Source organism: Vicia villosa, unplaced genomic scaffold (genome assembly GCF_029867415.1).
Source record: "Vicia villosa cultivar HV-30 ecotype Madison, WI unplaced genomic scaffold, Vvil1.0 ctg.000742F_1_1, whole genome shotgun sequence".
In the NCBI taxonomy this organism is placed as follows: domain Eukaryota; kingdom Viridiplantae; phylum Streptophyta; class Magnoliopsida; order Fabales; family Fabaceae; genus Vicia; species Vicia villosa.
Genome location: NW_026705331.1, coordinates 641,249 through 662,307, shown reverse-complemented (window position 1 = coordinate 662,307; position 21,059 = coordinate 641,249). Strand labels below are relative to the sequence as shown.

Sequence of the window (21,059 nt, the reverse complement as noted above, 5' to 3'; positions counted from 1 at the left end):
TTGGTACTTGGTAATCTGTTTTGTACAATTTACTCATTCATCATGTAGCTGCATCTGTGTTTTTATTACTGAGTTCTTTGTAATAATGGCTACTGAAGGAGATATTTAAGTGATGAACCAACATCTCTTTTTATATAGCTTAATTTTTACTTGTAATTCTGAAAAACTAATGAAATTTTTTGGATCTGACATTACAAGAACTGATGATAATAATTCACATTGAATAGTTCTTTTTAATAGAAAAAAAATTATAGGAATTTTAAAATATAATAAAGTTAAGAGGAATTTTATTAAATAAAAAATGATAGTACATGTTTACAGTATTTGCAGAGAAATCACCATGAAAAGGGGCTAGCTCCTAGCAAAAATATTTCATTTTCCACGTCTTTTATCCATTGACAAACACGGTTGCACGTCTTTATTGCCAAGGCCTGCATATACTCGATGGTGCACAAACATTTGAGAACTTATCAAAAACCAGAGTGGCAAAAAATACATGAAAATCCATAAAATTTGACCATTTTCCATTTTAATCCATTTTGATGCAATTTGCACAATGTTGTCAATTGCAGATCGCCAAAAACATGAGTTCTATAGCAGATATTTGACAATACTCCGTGCTAAATTGGCGTATAACAGAAAAACAATAGTTGTTTTTGTTTAAATTCAGCTATGCTATAGCACCCTATTTGACAATAATGGATATAAAAATGCTAAGAGATACATAATGATAGATTCAAACTTGTAATATACAACATTTTTCCTAAAAGGTTTTCATTGAGAGTTAATTATGAATCTATGCCTAGACACTGATAGATAACATAAGGGGAGGGACATTCATAGTTGTAATGGAAAGTGATGATATAAATAGAAAATAAGAAAGAAATTGTACCTTGTCTGCAAGGGGATCAAAGGCTGCATAAAGCTCAAAATCCGGTGTCACCCAACATAAAAGAACTGCCACAAAAGAGATTGTATGAGTTTCATCTTCTATTGGTTTATCTTTTATTGGCATAAGTCTAAAAATGTCCTCATGGTGAACAAACTAATTCTCCATAGAATTATGTCTCGTTCTAAAATAACCATCAAAGCTTAAAACTGAGGACAAAGCCATAAATAAAAACATGAACTTATTATGCCCCGCCGCTCCTATTTCCCTTACACAGTCAAAATGTTGATGAACAGTGCAGACATTCATTTTACTTTAGACAGAAATGCAAGCAGTAAGAGGTTAGATAGAGCCACAATATTTCTTACCATAGTTTTCATCTCTTCTATATTGAGTTTTGTGCGGTCCGATTCCTTTATCGTGCATTGATGTAAAAAGTTTCTCGTAAGCTCTATATAATCTGCAACAATTAAGAAAAGTTATACTTCTGACAAGAAAAATACGTAGGACAATAAAAAATTAAAAAGGCTATGGCGACAAAAGGCATAAAATGCAAAAGGTCGAGATAACAATTAATAATACCTTTTCTGCTGTTGACGAGTACTCATTGATGATGAAAATTCTGAAGAGACATATTGATCCAGGTATATACTGCGATAAATGAAATGCCACAATCCTGCAGGACCCCCAATGACATGATTAACTTCCTTAAATCTCTCAGGAGAATCTGATGGAGGCGTGTGCTGGCCCAAATGAGATGTTCCAGATTGAGGTATTGGTGGTAGATCCTCAACATGCATTCCTCCATCTAGCAAGGATCTCTGAACTTCACTAAGAACATTTGACTTCAAAAGGACCATTTCAATACGAAGCCTACAAATTTGCATAGAAAGTTAATTGCTAAACAAAGACATGTGGTCGCTTTGTAAAGTTAAAGTATGCACCACCAACAACAATAGTAAGATTGGATTATGACTCATCATTTACCGGCAATCTTTAAGATGATAAAATGCATCTGAATTAGTGGTTAGCAACATCAAGTATGTGTCATCCTGCCACAGATATACAAAGCACTTTCAGTTGTGTCCTGATGTTAAAATAATAAAAATGACTGATGCTAAATGTATTAAAATCTAACTCACGTCAAAATAATGGATATAAGCATACAAAAACGCTGAAGGATTATATCTTGGCAAGCAAACTGGAGAAAATGATTCTGACGTCCTGCATAATTTTAGCCCATGAAATAGAGTAAGAGCGTGCAGAAAGAATGCTCAATAAGAAATCCATATACTGCTGCAAATATTTAAGCAGATTTGTAGTATGAATGCTTAATAATCAATAGCAATAGTAAATGACCTAGACTGAATATTTACACAATGTTAGAGCCAAATGAGAATGAAGCTGTAAAGCATGACTATAGTCCCCCGGTCTAAAAAATTGATCATTAATTACACAATGGGAGACTATTCAAACCTACTTAGTTGTGTCAAAACTTTAGGCAGAACTCTACATGTTAACTTAAACTACTATGCAATAGAAATAACATTCGTGAGAACTGGAGGATCGTCTCAATACTAAACTGGAAAACTTTATACATCAGGTTTTCATAAATCATAATTTGCCGTATTAATCTCTAAAAGAAATAAGTCAATTCTACTTGCCTGAAAGATTCTGATGACATAACAAAGTTGGCCAGCAGCAGCATATCATCTGGATGAAGGGAAGCTTTCTGAGCGCCAACAAGACTGATCACCTACATTCAACCTTCAATGTGTTATTCTAAGTCAGTACTCAGTATATGAATAGAAAAACTGAAGTAGAGTCAAACCTTGTGCCTGCACATCAGTGTTGCAAACAAAACACCAGAATCAGCAGTGTCTTGCAAGACAGCACCGGCAGCTTGCCTTGTTGCATAAGAAAGGGGAAGGCATGTATAGGCATGAAGAAATGTAGCCGGGTTCCTGAAATTGCCAGACAAATAACAGTATAACTAATTTTCTACCAAGACATAAAATAAAATATCGGAAAACTGGGCATGCTAAGAGCAGAGAAACAAACCAACTGAAAGAGTGGATTAACGAAGAGAAGACGGCGTCTGTTCCACCAAGTAAGGGCGTCATATCGAACTTCGAATTCTTCTCAAAACATTTGTTTATTGATTTTGTTAATATAACAAGCATCTGCACACATGTAGACAACAAGGAAGTGTCATATAACCACATAATACATCCATCCAAATGTCCTAATTAAGCAATAGAAATTCAAGAAATAATCAAATCCAGTAATTTTCACAATACAACTCAACAATACCTGGCCATAAATTAATTCCAACTGCCCTCTTAACGACTCATAAGGTTCTTCTGTGGAGCTGATGCAGACCAAGTAAATTGGTCCTTTCACAAGAAAAACAACCTGCACAATAATTTCAAACTTTAATAAAAAAACATATAATATTGGTAATGATAATAAAGTATTCAAAATTCAACCATAGTAAAAACAATAAAAAATTAAAAAGCATATGATCCAAACCTGATGCTTTCCAGCTCTCACCAATTTGACAGAATCACCCCTAACAGAGAGTCAAGTGCAAAATCATATCAAAATATATACACTACAGTAGTGCTATTCAATTAATTAGTTAACTAACAGTAAACATTATGAGCCATTATTTTAATGTTTAATACCCGTTCTCAACAAAGGAAACGATTGCTTGCAGAGTTGCTGAAAACCCTGCAAGCTTGTGTTCATCTCCATACCTAAAAGGAAACAAAACAAATCAAATAAACAAGAATAAGTTCAACTGTTCAAGCGATTGTGAAGTGATGACTGATGAGAAAATAAACAAATCCAAAACTAACCTAGAATATATAGGTTTTCCAGAATTGCTGAGAATAAAAAAATGTTTCTTCCTTTTTCTCCATGATATAGAACCATCATCCTGCACTTTATTCATCAATCAAACAGAATATGATATTTATAGATAGATACAGTTATAGTTATAGTAATGCATCGGCATAGATCGGCATAGAGAGAAAATCAATTGTATATACCTCATCCTGGTGTCGTTTTCCGGGAATCCAAGAGGTGTTAGTTTCAGAGATTGAGATTTCATCGATTTGATTCTGAATCCTCATTTGTTCTTGTTCAATTTCATCATCTTGTTCAATTTCGATTAAGGAACCGGTGGTGGCGCTAGTGCTACCACCTCCTTCGCCGGCGTAGCCGCTGCTACTAGGGCTTGAAGGGAGATCCATGTCTTGCTCTGAACCGGTTCTTACCCAGGCGATGTCTGAACCGGGTTCGGTTGAAGTTGTTATAGGTATGTCTGTTTCTTCTGGGGCTGGTTCGTTGGGTTGTGGTGATGCCATGGTGTTGATTGTGTAGAGAGAGTGGAGTGAAGTGTGAGGATTTTTGGAGTTTTGAAATTCGTCTTGTTTGTTTGTTGTTTACGTTGCTGCCTGACAGTCGTTGGTTGATTGCCGTGGCTCAGTCTGTCTGACCGGTTGGTGCGTTCAGACGAGGCTACTGTCCTCATATTGTTGGGCTGGGCTAATGCATTATTTCTCAAGGCCCAACCCCAATACTACTGACAAACATATATGGAAATTTCTTTTCCCACCTCAGCGGGTTTTCCTAACTCTTGAAGAAAAAATGTGTGGCTAATTGATTTACGAAGGATAGTGTGATTTAAGTAGAGTGGGAATAGGTCAGGCTGGCCTACAGGGGCCTATGGCCTAACTTATATAAGGTCAGGTCAGGCTTATTTAACAAAAAGGTTAGGCTTAGGCTTTTTTAAAAGCCTATTTAATAAAATAGGTCAGGCTTATACTATTAAAAAAGTCTATCAAGCCTTATAGACCGGCCTATATTTTCATGTTTATTAAAAATAGGCTAAATAGATCGGCCTATATTTGCATGTTTATTAGAAAAAAGACTAAATAGGCAAGCCTACATATGCACATATATTAGAACAAAAGCTAAATAGACCAGCCTATATATGCATATATAGGATGACTTATAAGGTTTCTTAAATAATATAGATTAATTGAAAACCATAATGAAAAATAGGCTTTTAAATAGGCTTTCAGGTCAGGCCAAAAAAGAGAGCCTATTATAGGCCACAGGCTAGACTCAGGCCTTTCTAGTTTATCGTAGGCCAGGCCCAGACCTTATAAAGTCTAGCCTAGCCTATTTTCATCCCTAGATTTAAGGTAGGGGTGGCAAAATGGGTCGCCCGCCCCGCACCACGTCCGCCTAAAGCCCGCCAAAAAGCGAGCGGGGCGGGCATGTCCATCAAGTAAAATGAGCATAAAAATTATGTCCGCCCCGCCAAGGTGGCGGGTTGGCGGACGGCGGACTTGCCCGCCTATTTTTTAATTTTTTTTTAATAAATTAATAGTCTTTTTTACTTTTTAATTAAATTTTTCACTTATTTTTTAAAACAAATTTTTATAAAACATCTTTTAAATAAATTTTACCTAATTTTTTTTTTTGCATATATTTACAAATAAATGTATAAAATAAAACCATCAAGAATTTGAATTACTAGAATCTATAATATAAGAAAATTAGCGGTTTTGGAAAAGTCTACAATACCTCATCTTTACGAGCAGAACAGGTAGCCAGCAACTGCGAGGCTTGAACTTCGAGACGGTTGAGAGAAAAAAGGGGGTTGTACCTGCAAGGCACTCTGATGCCAAAGTAAGTGTTCGGACAACAAGGTACGGCAGAAAAGTGAGAGATTTTGGGTTGAAATGTCATTACCTTGCCCTCTGAGGCTAGAGGGTTATTTATAGGACGGGTTGTCTCCATCTTTTGAGGGTCTGTGCGTGATTTGCGGCCAGGAAACGCGGAGAGCTAGCCGTTACCGAGCACGAAGCTTCAGCATGCTCGGTCCTAGCTTGCTTTTGCCCGGAACGTGTCGGGGGAGGCTGCCGCGTGTTTGGTCCAGAACGGTTGGGTCAAATAGTGGATTGGGCCAATTTGGATAATTGGGCCAATCCAGAACAGGAGCCCCCCAAATCGTTGCTTCCGGTCGTGGGAGTGACGACTTTAAGGAAATCGGGCAGGGGAGCTTTGCTGGGGAAAGAGAACCTGGCGTCTCCGTTTGGAATAAAGAGGCACGGGGAGAAGGACGGTGGAGACGTGTCGTTTGGGAGCCAGCCGTTTATGGTGCGTGTCGCATTTAATGCGCAATGATGGCTAGGCTAGCCGTAGGTTCCTAGGGTTAATGATGACTCTCCCACTTACAGGAGTCACGTGCGGTGCGTATGACGTTTTAGGCGCCTATAAATACTTTAAATCATCCCCCATTTTGAACTTTTCACGCCTATTTCCAGTACATTTTCTCTGCTGCTCCGGCCACCGATCTCCGCCGTGACGTTTCAGCAACTATATTCTTCGTTCTCACCAGACTCTTAATCGTAAGTTCCTACCCTCATCTCCTTCTATTTCCTGTACTTTTTTGATTGTTTAGAGATAGATGGAATACAGTTAGGGTAGGATTTTAGCGTGACTTAGATGTAAGCTTTGTAGCTTGTTGTTGGTTGACGGTGGAGATGGTAGGCTTCTTCATCGTTGACGGTTGCCGATCGCAAGTTCTTCATTGTGGATCCAGTTTTTCGCTTCAAATTTTTAGGGGTTTCACATTTTACGTGCGTTTTTTTGTTGTGTTTCCCTTAATGCGTTTTTAGATTCGATTCTGGAATTATTGCTCTAGGGGCTATATGCATATTTAGCCTGGGTTAGTTTGAGCGGTAGTTCGTTGAAGACCAACTCTTCGAGGAGAGGCATGGTCGGGGATTCTCCGTCCTTTGATCGTTTATGTGCCCTTTCACTTGAACAGTGGTGGAATAGTGGATTTGATTGTGATGTCGAATTCACTATTCTCCCCTGCTTTTCAGGTGATTATGGCCGATCAAGGACGTCCTTCAACTTCGGATTCATCGTCGGCGACGCCGCCGGCTCAACATGGGGTACCTCCGGATTCCTAGGTGCTCGATGAGGTGCTTGAGTCTGAGAGTCACTTTTTCGAGGACATCTCACATATCTATTTGGCTATCGGGGGGTATGTGGACCCCGAGGGAGACGTGAGCAGGAATGGTAGGACCGTTGTTGTTCCCGGGGAGGAGGATCGGGTGTGCGACGCCTATACTCCCGACCATATACCTATGTATGAGATGGTCTTTCAAGAGATGGGTTTTCAGGTGCCTTTCACTGATTTTCAGATTTCTGTGTTCAATCATTTGGAATTAGCGCCCAGCCAGCCTCATCCGAACGTGATCGCCTTCCTCCGGGCATTCGAGCTGACTTGTTCCTTTTTGAAGATCGCAACGACCACTTCGTTGCTTTTTTATTGTTTTTGTGTGCGACGGAAAGTTGCCAACGATCGATTTGGCTGGGTGTCCCTAAAGCAATCGAAAAAGATCTTCAAGTCGTACTCTAATTCTCTAAAAAATTACAAAATGTGTTTCTTCCTCATTCATCCTCAGTCGAGGGAAGCTCGAGACTCTGTATTTTCTCGGGAGCCGACTTTGGACGTGCATGGTCGTCCGGTTCTTAACGACATAGGGGAGCCCGTTACGACTAGGAAGCCAAGGTTTAGGTTCTTCTAGTCGTAAGACCATTTTTCTTATGGCGCCGACCAGGATTGATAGTTTGAATGTGGGTGGGCGGAATGATTTTGTCGTCCTTCAGGATTTCGTGCGGGGCCTTTCTCCGACCACGAAGCTGGATTGATCGGGGGGGCTCTGGTTGACGAGGACGAAGAGCCAGTGTTGGATCCTCGTCTCATTAATATTAAAGATTTGCTGGAAATTGGCACGGATGAGGGTGCCTTTGCTTATCTTGGTATCCGTTCGTTCTCGCTTTTTCCCCGCGTTGTTTTTTATTTATAAGTTTCTGTCTGTTATAGCGAGCTAACTCCTACTTGTCTGTTTGTCAGGATCGATGGACCGTGCGTGCCATGAGAGGATGCTCAAGCATGTGAACAAGTCCGAAGTGGTGATCAAGAAAGGCGCTGGCCCTCGATTGGCTGTAGTGCAGGGTGCCCCGGCGACTGGCTCGGGTACCTCATCTTCTTCCCCGATAGATGTTGGGTCCCCTCTCTGTGCCGTTGATCAGTGGGATTCTTTGAGACCTGCTACCGTCCACCCCTCGCCTCTACACTAACAACTAGATCCAGATGCATTAGTCCGACACAAGCGGCCAAGAGTTGAGGCTGTGGATCTGACTCAGGTGGAGACTGGCGATTCCTTCACTTTGTCCTCGTGTTTTCTTCAGCCCCAGTTCTTCGAGGGTGGCCCTTCTCTGACCATTCCTCGAGCGGAGTCTCTTCACATCGAAGGCCTGGATCCCTCTGTCCGTCAGAGGTTTTTGTTGCAGGATGCGGCCACTGTTGTGAGAGTCCTCGAGCTAGCCATTTTGTATGCTCGGCCAACGCCTAATTCTGCGGAGGCCGTGAAGAGGATAGAGGAGGACTGTGAGAGCAAGGTGGCTGCTCTAGAAGAGGCACAGGGGGAACTGAAGGCCCGTGATCAGGAGGTGGCGGATCTGAAGGCTAGTCTGGCCATTAAAGAGGATGCCCTGGCCGAAGTGCAAGGGCAGTATACGCTGCTCTCCCGGACCCTTGATGGTGTGATGTTGTCTTCCTCGGTTAAGGAAGCTGCTCTCCGTCGGTCTTTGGCCCCTTCCGAGGACGAGACGGACGAAGAGAAGGCTCTCTTATCTCGGACGGACCTGATCAAGTACATACAGGTTCTGCGTGACGACTTTGTGGCTGCTGTTGACGATGCCTACAATTCCACCATAGACCAGCTCAAGTTGAAGAATCTGGGGTGGAGTTGGTGACCAAGGGTACAGGCCTTTTCCACCGAGTGGAGGATGGCCAGATTATCTCCCCAGGGTTTACGGTCAGTAGGGAGGAGTCTGCAACTCAGGGGACCGAGGAGGCTCTCATGGAGGAAGGTGTTTGAGTATTTTTCTGTCAAGAGTTTGACTTGCGTGCCGTTTATAAAATTTGCTGTATTCTGGGGGGAATGCCCTCCTTTTTATCTTTGTAAGAATATTTTTACCGACTCGGCCTTCATGGCCGTTAGTCGAGAACATTTGCAGGCTCTTTGCTCGTTTTCTATTTTATGTTTGTTTTATTATACAATTATTGCTTTTGTTTACCTCGTTTTCTGGAATTTATGCGCATGCGTTTGACTTCTGGGGCGGCGTCCACGCTGTTCCCAAGGATTTTACGTGTATTTAATGCTTTCGTTATTCCCTATGCTTCTTTTTTTCTATAAAAGGGGTCCTTTGGGTTCTTCCTTCTCAAGTTCCTCTTTCATTTCTGCAAAAATGGGTGGCGTTGAAGGAAAGAAAGTTTTTAAGGTGTCTCACTCCCGTGGAGTCAAGGAAGCGAAGAAGAAGAAAGTTTTTGCTGGTTCCACTTCGCGTTCCCAAGGGGTTCGTGATTCGAACGCTCGGGCTCAGTCCTCGGGTGTGAGGGTCGTGACCAATAAGGATGGTACTGAGACGGAGTGGGACGAAGATTGGTTCCAGTATCTCCACTTGGAGGAGTTCATGCGTCGGGGCGAATGATGTATTTTTATTTGTGTTTGTTTGGACTTTGTAATCTACTTAATTAATGAATGAAGTGTTTTTATCGTAGTCTTGTTAGTTTATTTGTTCGTAGGAGATTTGCTAGATTATAGTGTGTGGTCGCCAAGTGTGTGGAACTCTGGTCGACAGTCGGGGGACATGTGCCTGGCGGGGGTGAGTCTCGGACCTCGTTGTGTTGGAGTCTGAGTCTCGTGGCGTGAACGGTCCCTTCGCGAGCAGGGTGTTCTACCATCGTGGTACTGCTTACAACGGGGTGCTCGGCATTCGTGCCCCCTCCGAAGGACAATGAGTCCGCTCAATTACGGGAGCGGGCTGCAGTCATTTTGTTTCATCATGAGGTGCTAGGCATGTACCCGGGCCGCACCTGTGTTTCGAGCGCCTCTGGCTCCTAGCTGTAATACTGCATGAGTTTTTTAGCGTTCCAAGGTCGAGCAAGTTCTTTTCCTTGTAGGTTTTCTAAATAGTATGCTCCGTTTTCGGTCTTTGCTCGGACGTGATAGGGGCCTTCCCAATTTGCGACCATCTTCCCTTCGCGAGAATCCTTGTGGTTTCTCTTAAGCATTAAACTGTCCATTTCAAAATCTCGTTTAATGACTTTCGTGTCGTATCTGAGAGCGATTTTTTGCTTGAGCGATGCTTCGCATAGAGCGTCTCCTGTCCGGATCTCTTTGACTAGGTCGAGTTCCTCTCGGATTGCTTGCCTGTTTGTTTCCTCATCGAGGGTTCTTTAGTACGTCCGGTGGGTACGTGTGCCTCGACGGGAATCACGGACTCTGTCCCGTACTGTTAGCTGAAGATTTCGTTTGGGAAGAATATCCTTCGAAGGTTTGAGATTCGAAGGAAGATGGTTACTGATGACCATCTTTGAGATCAAAAATGGCTACTGATGGCCATGTTCGAGAATGATGGTTTAAGTTGGAACGGAGACAGATAGCATTGAAGCTAAATTCGAAAAGAATTATCTTTGGGGACTTAAACGTTTTTACGAAATATGCAAAGTACTGAAGCTTAGCGTATTTTCGTGGTATTCTTGATTCTGATTACGTTGCCACGCGTCGAAAGAGGATTCGGGCGGGAGGATTTGAATTTCGAAGTAGTTTATATAACTGCACAAAGACAGATGGCATCCCAAGGATTCTCGTAAGTAACGTGGCATCAGATTAGTATAGGACCGTTAGGGTCGAATTTAGTATAAATAAGGGTCTTAGTATTAGGATTCCGTGTGTTCATTTTGTACAAATTACTCACAAATCACTCAAGTATCAAGTGTTTAGAGAACGAGTTCGCTGAGAAATGTACGTATGACACCAACATCAATTTAAATACATTTGTATCTTTCTTTATTCAAGTATCTTTTGATATCACTGCATTTCGTTGACTTTCTGTCATTTACATTCCTGCACTCTTTATTTTCATTCTATTTAGTTTCAAAGCATTTAAGTTTCTACACTTTAAGATTCTTGCACTTTACAGTTTTGTCTTATATTTTATCTTTGTCTTACCCTTCGCTAGTGTTATATTTACATGTATAACAAGGTGATTGCTAATCTTTATTTCTTTGATTAAGTATTTCTTATTTCGAGAACAAGTCAACCATAGACATAATTCGAACTATCATGAATAACAACCTTTTTTTACTATGTCCTAGGATCAATCTAGTCGATCCTGCGAGTAACCAAATCATATTTATTATAGTTTGGAAGACTAGCGGTTGTTTACTGGAAATCACTGTAAACAAATTGGCACGCCCAGTGGGACAGTGTCAAACAGATTGTTAGTAATTGATTGTTTTGTTTTGTCTAGAAAATATCAAGACCTTGTATGAACCTTAGGAACGGTAAATTAACCAACAGTGCACAACCGATTCCTAAACAAAGGTACAACAAGAAAATGGTCAGTGTGGCCAGTGCAGGGGGAGATCAGGATCTCTCACAAGGGTCAGGAACGGTGGCTGCAAGTTCTACACATGTTTCGACTTCCACTCAAGAGGCCCATGCTATACCGGTTTCGACGGAATCTGAACCCATAGGAAATTCCCAGGCAATACCTGAAAATACTACAGGGACGACAGGAACGCTCCCAGTCTCGAGTTCGACTGCTATCCCTTCATTAACAGGTACAGGCGAGATACCACATTTCGCAACTAATACCACAAGTCAGATGTTTACCCCAAGACCACCACCTGCCTCAGAGATGTGGAGATCCAATTTCCAATACGGAATGCCACATTCATACATGACAGGATTAGGAGGAGCGGGGCCTACATACACTACAACTAACCCAACACCGTTTTCGCCTAATGTTGGTTCGATAGGTCGAAGCGGGCAGAATACGGGTTTCTCTGCCCAAGTACCCCCTTTTACCACAAATAGTCAAGCAGCATTTCGACAAGAAATGGATGCAAGTAACCATGATATGTTAGTAAATCTTGCTAAAGAATTGGGGTCCATTTTGAATCCGTTAGCAACAAACATTGCTAAGACGAACCACGATAATGTGGACACCTTCCAAAAAATATCATCTCAAATGAATCGAATGGCAGATTTTTTAGGAGTTCCACAAAATAGACGAAAGAACAACCAATCAACTTATCAGGAAGGGGGACCCATTCTAGAACAAGTTAGACCCCGAGTACCGCCGCCTAGGCCAACACCAGTCGAACAAAACCGAGTCGAACAAAACCGAGGCGAACAAAACCGAGTGATAGACTTAGAAGCTCGAAGTCAAACGACTAACGTTGGGCAACAAGCAGTTACCCAGCCACAACCTAATTTAGTGGTAGTAAGAAGAAACGAACATCCTGATGAAGTGGTGCATAGGGTTAGGAGAGACAATTTGGCAACAGAGAACAATCTCACTACCATGATAGAGAGAATAATGGCTAACAATGGCCTTAATATCGGGCTTCGACGCCCAAACTATACATCCCCAATAGCAGAATATATCATGCAAACAGAATTGCCAAGGGGTACCAAAATACCAAAATTTACTAAATTTTCAGGGGACACCAATGAGTCTACCGTGGAGCACATAGCCAGATATCTGACGGAAGCAGGGGATCTAGCAGGGAACGAAGATTTAAGGATTAAATACTTCCCTAGTTCGCTAACAAAGAATGCTTTTGTTTGGTTCACTACGTTGCCCCCAAATTCCATAGATGCATGGGCACACTTGGAGAGATTATTCCATGAACAATTTTACATGGGTCAAACCAAGATAAGTCTGAAAGAATTGGCTAGCATCAAGAGGAAATTCACGGAGTCTATAGATGATTACTTAAACAGGTTCCGTTTGCTGAAATCAAGATGCTTCACGACTGTCCCAGAGCATGAATTAGTTGAAATGGCTGCAGGTGGCCTAGATTATTCAATTCGAAAGAAACTGGATACTCAATACCTGAGAGATATGGCCCAATTGGCAGACAGGGTTCGACAAGTCGAACGGTTAAAAGCAGAAAAGGCCAAAGCGAGTAAAAGTTATAAGAAGGAGAGAGTAGCATACGTCGAAGCAGACGACGTTGATGGCGAATCTTTCGAAGATTCATACGACGTGGAAGAGGTCGAAATAGATCTTGCTGAGTTAAAAGAGGCGCCACCTTATTCTTGCAAATTGCTCACCCCTTCTAATGGAAGAAATCCAGTAGAGAATGATAAAAGCGATAGATTTCCTAAGAAAACTTATACATTTGATGTCACTAAATGTGACGAAATATTTGACTTATTAGTAAAAGATGTCCAGATGATAGTACCTCCCAATTCAAAAATTCCTCCGTTAGAACAACGGAAGAAGCGAGGTTTTTGCAAATATCACGGTTTTTTAGGCCATAAAACTTCACAATGTTTTCTTTTCAGGGATCTAATTCAGAATGCTATCAAGGATGGTCGTCTGAAATTCGCTGACAAAAACAAGAGCCCTATGAAGGTTGACGCAGATCCTTTGAACGTGGCTGACACTAACTTGTGTGAACCACTTGACGTCAACATGGTGGAAGTATCCGAAATTGATGCTGCTGAAGCAAAGATAATTGCAGGTGGAAAGCAGGCTACTGAAAGCCTAAATGCCAATTCGATCTTCAATACTGATCTTGAAAGATCCTTTGATGCTGAAATGACTGGAGATCTGAAAGGAAAAACAAGTGAGGCCACTGAAGACCTCACAGTGAAGCTTCAACAGATACGAATTTCTGAGGCTCCTCTGGCAGGTGTTAACATGGTCAATGTTAGACGCCCTTTATCTGAAATTGAAGATCTAGAAAAATGGCTGATAAGGGAGAAAGGAAACATTGAAATCCCACCAAGGGGAAACAGTCTGAAGGATTATCTCTGGGATTGCCATGTGAAAAATGGTGGAAAAAGGTTGATGTGCCCAAGATATTCAGTTATGTTAAATCAAAGGGTTCAAGCTAATTTCGAGAGGGCCCTGCGAGAAAGAATGGAGCAGCCTTGGAGAGGAGGAAACTTGTTGCTGAAAGTATACCCAAGGTATGAAGAAATCTTGGTTGGTTTCTTGGTCAGATGTCACAACGACAACTCTGAAGTTGAACTGTGCCCTATATGTGGTGCAGTCTATGATGAACTGCTAGCAAGATCATTCGAAAGGGTGTATCTCTACATGGGTCGGGAGACTCAGGGACTTCGTCCTAACTTGTTTACGTTCGACAACTTGACCCCTGCGAAGAGGCCTGATAGCCCACACCCTAGAGCTCGAAGGGTCACATTCAGAGTCCCTGCAGACATACCCAGGGATAGATGGATGCAAGCTGGTACCAGAACCAACAAATGGCGAAGTTGGGACCAAGGAGGAAGAACTGCAATGGCATATAGGAAGCAATTCCAGACTTCCAATCGAGAAATGTACAGATTGGAGAACTACAAAGGCAAAAATCCTATGTCCAGATCCCAATGGAGAAGGCACCAGAGGATGAAGAAGGCCCAAAGGGAATACAAACCAAGGGAGACTGGAGAATCAAGTAGCAATCAGATCCCAATGCAGGGAGCAAGGACAAGTAAACCTCCAGTGGAGCGTAAGTTGTTCAATTCTGAAAATGAGAAAGAAGAAGAAAAAAATGCATTCCAGCCCTTGGAAAGAAGACGATAGGATGACAAATGATTTCGACTCAGACGGAGTGTCGTCTATAAATCTCAATTGCAATGTTGTGTCAGTACTCCCTCATGAGTTTAACCAAGAAACAAAAGTTGAAGATTGTGAGGAAGCTGATGAGGAAGAGATGGCAAGACACAGACCTGTGTGTTACTATGTGCTGAACAATGGGGCAGTCGAAGAGCAGAACGCTTTCTTCGAAAGGCCTGATGAAGGTATGAGGAATCATTTGAAACCACTCTACATAAGAGCCAAGATTGAGAATGTTGGCATTAACAAAGTCTTAGTAGATGGGGGAGCAGCGGTGAACCTAATGCCACAATATATGCTGAAGAGAATCGGTATGTTCGATACTGATATAAGACCACATAACATGGTTCTGTCCAACTATGAAGGCAAGATAGGGCAAACTTTAGGAGTAATTCAAGTGAATTTAACTGTGGGTTCCGTCACCAGACCAACGATGTTCATGGTGATACCAGCAAAGGCTAATTACAACCTCTTGCTTGGAAGAGAGTGGATCCATGGAGTAGCAGCTGTGCCTTCGACGATGCATGAAAGACTAACCATTTGGAGAGAAGATGGCATAGTAGAAAACATCGAAGGAGATCAAAGTTACTACATGGCTGAAGTCAATCAGGTCAATAAAACTAGCTTCGACAGGAATTTGGCGAACATTGGACCTTGCCATGCTGCTGAAGATATATACACTCCAAACAGAAATGCTTTATACTATTTGTCTTTACATCCTAATGGATTCCAATGGAATAGAGAGATAATGGACGGTCCAGAAGATTCCCCACCAGTGGAACATTTACCAACAGTACGGCCAATAGGCTAGGATGACGACGTTGGTCATGTCTGAAGCATCTTTTTTCGAAAAGATTTCGGCTTACATAGCCGAGAATAAAAGGAACACGGCTCTCGAAGCCGAGTTATCACACATGACAATCAGTACGGTTCAGAGAGAAGCAGAAACGAGGGATTCTGGAACACACTCTACCCCCCAGTCCCTTGAAGATCCAGTTCAAGCCAAAGAAATCTCAGGAGAAGAGATGAGTCAAAGGTTGGATGCAATCTACGACGAAGAGCCTTTGGGATTCGAGAAAGACCCAATGGGGGCAAATATCAAAATGTTAGCCCAAGACCCACTCGAAGAAGTAAATCTCGGAGATGGAGATCAGAAGAGGGTAACATACATCAGTGCGAAACTGGCGCCAACGCTGAAGTCAAAAGTCATCACGTTGTTGAAGGAGAACAAAGATTGCTTCGCATGGGATTACGACGAGATGCCTGGTTTAGGGCGACATTTGGTCGAATTAAAGCTGCCCATAAAGGAAGGAAAAAAGCCCATCAAGCAAACTCATAGGAGGTTCGCACCAGAAATTCATTCGAAGATCAAAGCAGAGGTCGAAAGACTTCTACGATGCAAGTTCATCAGAACCACGAGGTATGTTGAATGGATTGCTAATATTGTGCCGGTTATTAAAAAGAACGGTTCATTAGGAGTATGCATAGATTTTCGCGATCTTAATGCAGCAACGCCTAAGGATGAATATCCCATGCCTGTGGCAGAAATGTTAGTAGATTCAGCCGCAGGCTTCGAGTATCTAAGCATGTTGGATGGATATTCTGGGTATAACCAAATTTTCATTGCAGAAGAAGATGTGTCTAAAACAGCTTTTCGCTGCCCAGGGGCCATAGGCACCTATGAATGGGTTGTAATGCCTTTTGGTCTAAAAAATGCTGGGGCAACTTATCAAAGAGCAATGAATTCTATATTCCATGATTTTATAGAAACTTCCATGCAAGTATACATAGATGACATTGTGGTGAAATTTGTTTCGGATAACAGCCATCTTGACCATCTGAGCCAATCGTTCGAAAGAATGAGAAAACATGGCTTGAAGATGAACCCCCTTAAATGTGCTTTCTTTGTGCAGGCTGGAGAATTCCTGGGTTTCGTGGTCCACAAAAAGGGAATAGAAATTAATCAAAATAAAACAAAGGCTATTATGGAAACGAAGCCTCCATCCACGAAGAAAGAGTTATAGTCTTTACTGGGAAAGATAAACTTCTTGAGAAGATTCATTTCCAACTTGAGTGGATGCACTCAAGCATTTTCTCCCTTACTTCGAATGAAGCAAGGAAAGTTCGAACGGAGTGCTGAACATCAAGAAGCTTTTGAGAAGATAAAGCAATACTTGATGCATCCACCAATCTTATCTCCCCCAAATGGGAAGAAACACATGCGCCTGTATATTTCAGCGTCAGATAATACAATAGGTAGCATGTTAGCTCAAGAAGATGACAATGGCATCGAAAGAGCCATTTATTACTTAAGTAGAGTACTCAATGATGCAGAGACTAGGTATAGTGCAATAGAAAAACTCTGCCTTTGTCTATATTTCTCTTGTATCAAACTAAAGTATTATATAAAGCCATTTGATGTTTATGTTTCGTCTCATTGTGATGTGATTAAACACATGCTATCAAAGCCTATATTGCATAGTCGAATTGGAAAATGGGCGTTGGCCCTTTGTTATACCCCAAAATTTGCCCGCATCTTTTTTCAAAAAAAAGAAGGCAACAGACTTCTGTCTAAAAGTTGGGAGTTTCATAATCTTGGCTTTTTATTCCATAAATATCCTGATTTATGAAATACTTGGTTTTTAGAATTTTTCTTGTACGGTATTTTGGCTCGCTGTTGAATTTATTCTTACACAAACGCCAAGTAATGTTTATTACTTCACACACGCTATTTATTTGGGATTTATTTACAGATAAATAGTACTGACGCAATTGGTACAGAACTAAATCTTTTTGCAGGCGCAGAGTCCGGGGACTCAGACTGTACTGGTAACAAGTAAATTATTATTAACTTTTGTTTCCCACTAATTTTTGTACTATATTCTATTATTTTCAAAAATCTTTTCCTTTCTTTTCAAATCTCTTTCTTTCAAAATCAAATCCTAACTTTATTCTATACATCTCTTTTTTCAAACCCTACCATACACTTTCTTTCAAATCCTACTTCCACTCAAATTTTCCTTTTTTGTACGGAATCACTTCATTCCCTAACGTCTCTATCCTTCTTTTTCATTCTATAAATACCTCTCATTCTTTCCATAAAATCTCACATCAAATTCTAACTCATCTCTCTAATTTCTACTTCATATTCATTCTCTCTTCTTCCCCGGCAAAAATGGCGAAGCAGATGGAAACGTGTTTTCTTATGATCATCACCGTCGTGGTGGTAATCATGTCCTTCTTCTGTCTGCATAGTCCTGAAAAATGTGGACCTGGGTTGTTTACACTCCCAATCATCTATATGTTATTATTCGTAGCATGGGTTATTAATCGTCATTCTTAAAATTTTCGTATCTTTTATTTTTTAATAACGTACCGTTCACTCGTCATACTGTTCATTGTAGTATGTAAGATTTAAATGTCGTACTATCTGTCGTACTATTGTTTAATTATTAAGATAATATTTTGTGTGTTTTCTGCCAGTTAAATATTTATTTTTCTGTGCATTAAATGTTTTTCAGGGTTATTATCGGTAATTTTGCTCGCATACAGTATATATTATTTATTTATTATGTCTGTGTTTTTCTAACAACTCATGTAAATAAATTTTCACCATTAACACAACAAAAAACAAAAAGAAAAAAATTAATTAACTTTGACTGTTGAATTTTCACTCTAACTGCTACATTAATACCCGGACAACCAGTTGACAGTCAAACCCGCTGACAATGCAATTCTCCGTGTTTTGTACCATCAATCAAATCAATCTTTTGCATTTTCAAATTTCAAGATTTTTGTTCTAGAAGTCTTCTGAATATCACATGATTAGTAGAGACTCAGCACTGCACAAAAACCAGGTACGCTTAACTATCTCCTACACAAACAGTCCCTGACTAGGGTTTCTTGTTTTTTCAGGAGAACAAGTTTTTGAGACCTCAAATGGATTTCATGGACCTCCATATATCTCAAAGTACCACCATACAAATTTTCAAACTTCAACTCGCTTAGACGCACAGTCAGCAGCTCAAACAGTCAACAGACGACCCGTTTGACCAAAAAGTCAACAGACAGTCAAAAGTGAAATTTTTTGTCAACATCTATATTTTGTCAAAAGATGCATCATTTGATCATTGTTTGATCCTAATTCATCAAGGAAAGATCAAAAATCAACAAAACCCTAAGTTTCAAAATTAGGGTTTTCTCCTAAAAAGTCAACTGAACTTTGACTGGCCATAACTCTCTTATCATTCATCAAAAAAATTCCAACCAAGGCTCATTTTGAAGGAAATTCAATTATATTTCAAATGCAATTGGTCCCATGGTCATTAGATTCACCATTTGAAAAATATGAACCAAGACATTACAGGTCATTTTCAAAGTCAACAAAAAGTCATTTTTTTCAAAAGGACACACAAGGAGCATGGAAAATTATTTTGATATGAGACCAAAGACATTGGTTAGAGGACTCTTTGAGGTTTCCAAAAAGTACAAGAACTCCCTCATATGATAAAAAATGAGGGATTTATGCCTTGTTGAAGTTGACCATTTTTTGGGAAAATGCATGAAATCAACATTGATAAAAAATGTTTTTTTTCCAAAAGGGGCCAAGTTTTCATGATCCAAACATGTTCCCCATAATGTGAAGGGCCTCCCATGACCGAGCCAAGGCCCATAGCTTTTTTGTTCTTTTTTTGGTTTAATTTTATCACATTTAAGATTAAATTGAAAAAAGAAATGGAAGGATGATATTATGTAGCTTGTATATTAAGCTAAGGCCATCAAGAAGCATTCAACTCTGCCACAAGAGGATAGTACAACAGAAGAGAGTGGAAAAATCAAGCCATGGTTGCTTGAATTCAAAGCTACATATATTATAATATTCAAGAATTCAACAAAATCATCAATGCTTCCTAGCTTAGTTTTTAAGCACTTTCTTTGCCTATAAATGAAGTAGTATACTTCATCAAAAGAGACACGAATTTAGGACCAGACATATGCTTGTACCATGCTTGTAATCACTTGAAATTTTCAAAGAAATTCAAAATTCGATTTCTGAATTTAAGCCATTTTCAATACAAAATAAACACTCAAACATAATCCTTGAACATCACTGAATCTATCCAGATCGATTGCAAACCCTGAAACACTCAGAATCATCCACTAGAGCTCACGGTTTGTTCAAACCAAAACTGACTCGAATTCAACCATACATGCATTATTAGCAAGATGTAAATGCATATTTATGTTTAGATAGGTGCTCTGAACGTTTCTGGAAACTTAATTGGCGTTTGGACACCTATACGAGCAATTACCATTTTAGGGTTCTTAAATTTTATGATTGGGTTTTTGCTAGAGGCAAAATTAGACCAAATTAAAGGCATGGTTGAACTCAGTAGATCATGACAAATCAAATGAACTGGTCGCGAAAAATTTCTATACACGTTTACCCCTATTCGGTATTTAGCAGGGATGAGCTTCATCTATTACAGCGCTTCTAGGCAAAAAACGCTGTTAAAAGGGGTGGCGAGAGGTTGAAGATGATGAGGTGTCCTCATCTGAGTGGCTAGCGCGCGCGTTTTATTTTTTTAAATTCTCTGATTCAGTGCTTTGCAGGTTTCACTTTTGCCATGCGCCTCAATATCTGAGCCATCTAATCTCATTAATCCTCAATCCAACGCATCAAAACACGCATCCTTATCATAGACCTTCACTGATTACCACACATGATCATTTATTTTATATTTTCTATTTTTATTTTATTTTCTTTGCAAAATTAATTTAAAATAGTTTCAAAAATCCAAAAAATACAAAAAAAATTATTTCTAGGTTGATAAAATGTTGTTTTAATTTTTGACACAAAAATATTTTATTTTTCTTAATAATTAAAATATTTTGATTAATTAATCAATATATATTTATATATTTGCTTTTTAATTATCTCAACCAATCAAAAAAAAATCATAAAAAGAATTGTTCTTTATATTAAATATAGTTTATATATTATAGGCTAATTTTGTACATAATTAGAATATTTTTCTCTTTAAGTTTTACTTATTTGTATAATTATTTGTATAATTATATATTATTTAACTTAATAATTTTTAAAATCAACTTCAAAAATAAAAAAAATAGTTTTATTTTAAAATTAATTGACAAGCATTTTGAACATATTTTAAACTTAATTTTTAGGTTTAAATTTTATTTCTACCTTTTTCTCATTTTAATTAAATTAATCATGCATTAATTCTAATTAAAATCAATCATCAAAAAATCCAAAAAAATATTTCTTTTATTTCCTTGCAATTTAAATTCCTAGATCAAGTGTATAGGTTGTCAAATTCATGTAAATAGTGTAGTTTACATTTCCCGCACAATCGATGTAATAGCGTAGATTTACTTTCTGCATTTTACATTCCGCATTTTAATTTCT

The 21,059-nt window shown here is 39.7% G+C and overlaps 1 protein-coding gene across 1 annotated transcript; it reads right to left on the bottom strand.

Moving 5' to 3' along the window:
- Positions 1 to 257: 257 nt before the first annotated feature.
- Positions 258 to 4,417, bottom strand: LOC131630822 (vacuolar fusion protein MON1 homolog). Its single transcript, XM_058901567.1, has 14 exons — positions 3,943 to 4,417; positions 3,751 to 3,830; positions 3,577 to 3,648; positions 3,422 to 3,461; positions 3,203 to 3,304; positions 2,951 to 3,072; positions 2,721 to 2,853; positions 2,554 to 2,645; positions 2,032 to 2,113; positions 1,877 to 1,941; positions 1,472 to 1,762; positions 1,258 to 1,349; positions 893 to 957; positions 258 to 431 (listed from the first exon to the last, which is right to left on the bottom strand). The coding sequence occupies exons 1-14, from the start codon at positions 4,258 to 4,260 to the stop codon at positions 336 to 338; spliced, it is 1,650 nt and encodes a 549-aa protein (XP_058757550.1). The 5' UTR covers positions 4,261 to 4,417; the 3' UTR covers positions 258 to 335.
- Between the last annotated feature and the right edge of the window lie 16,642 nt (positions 4,418 to 21,059).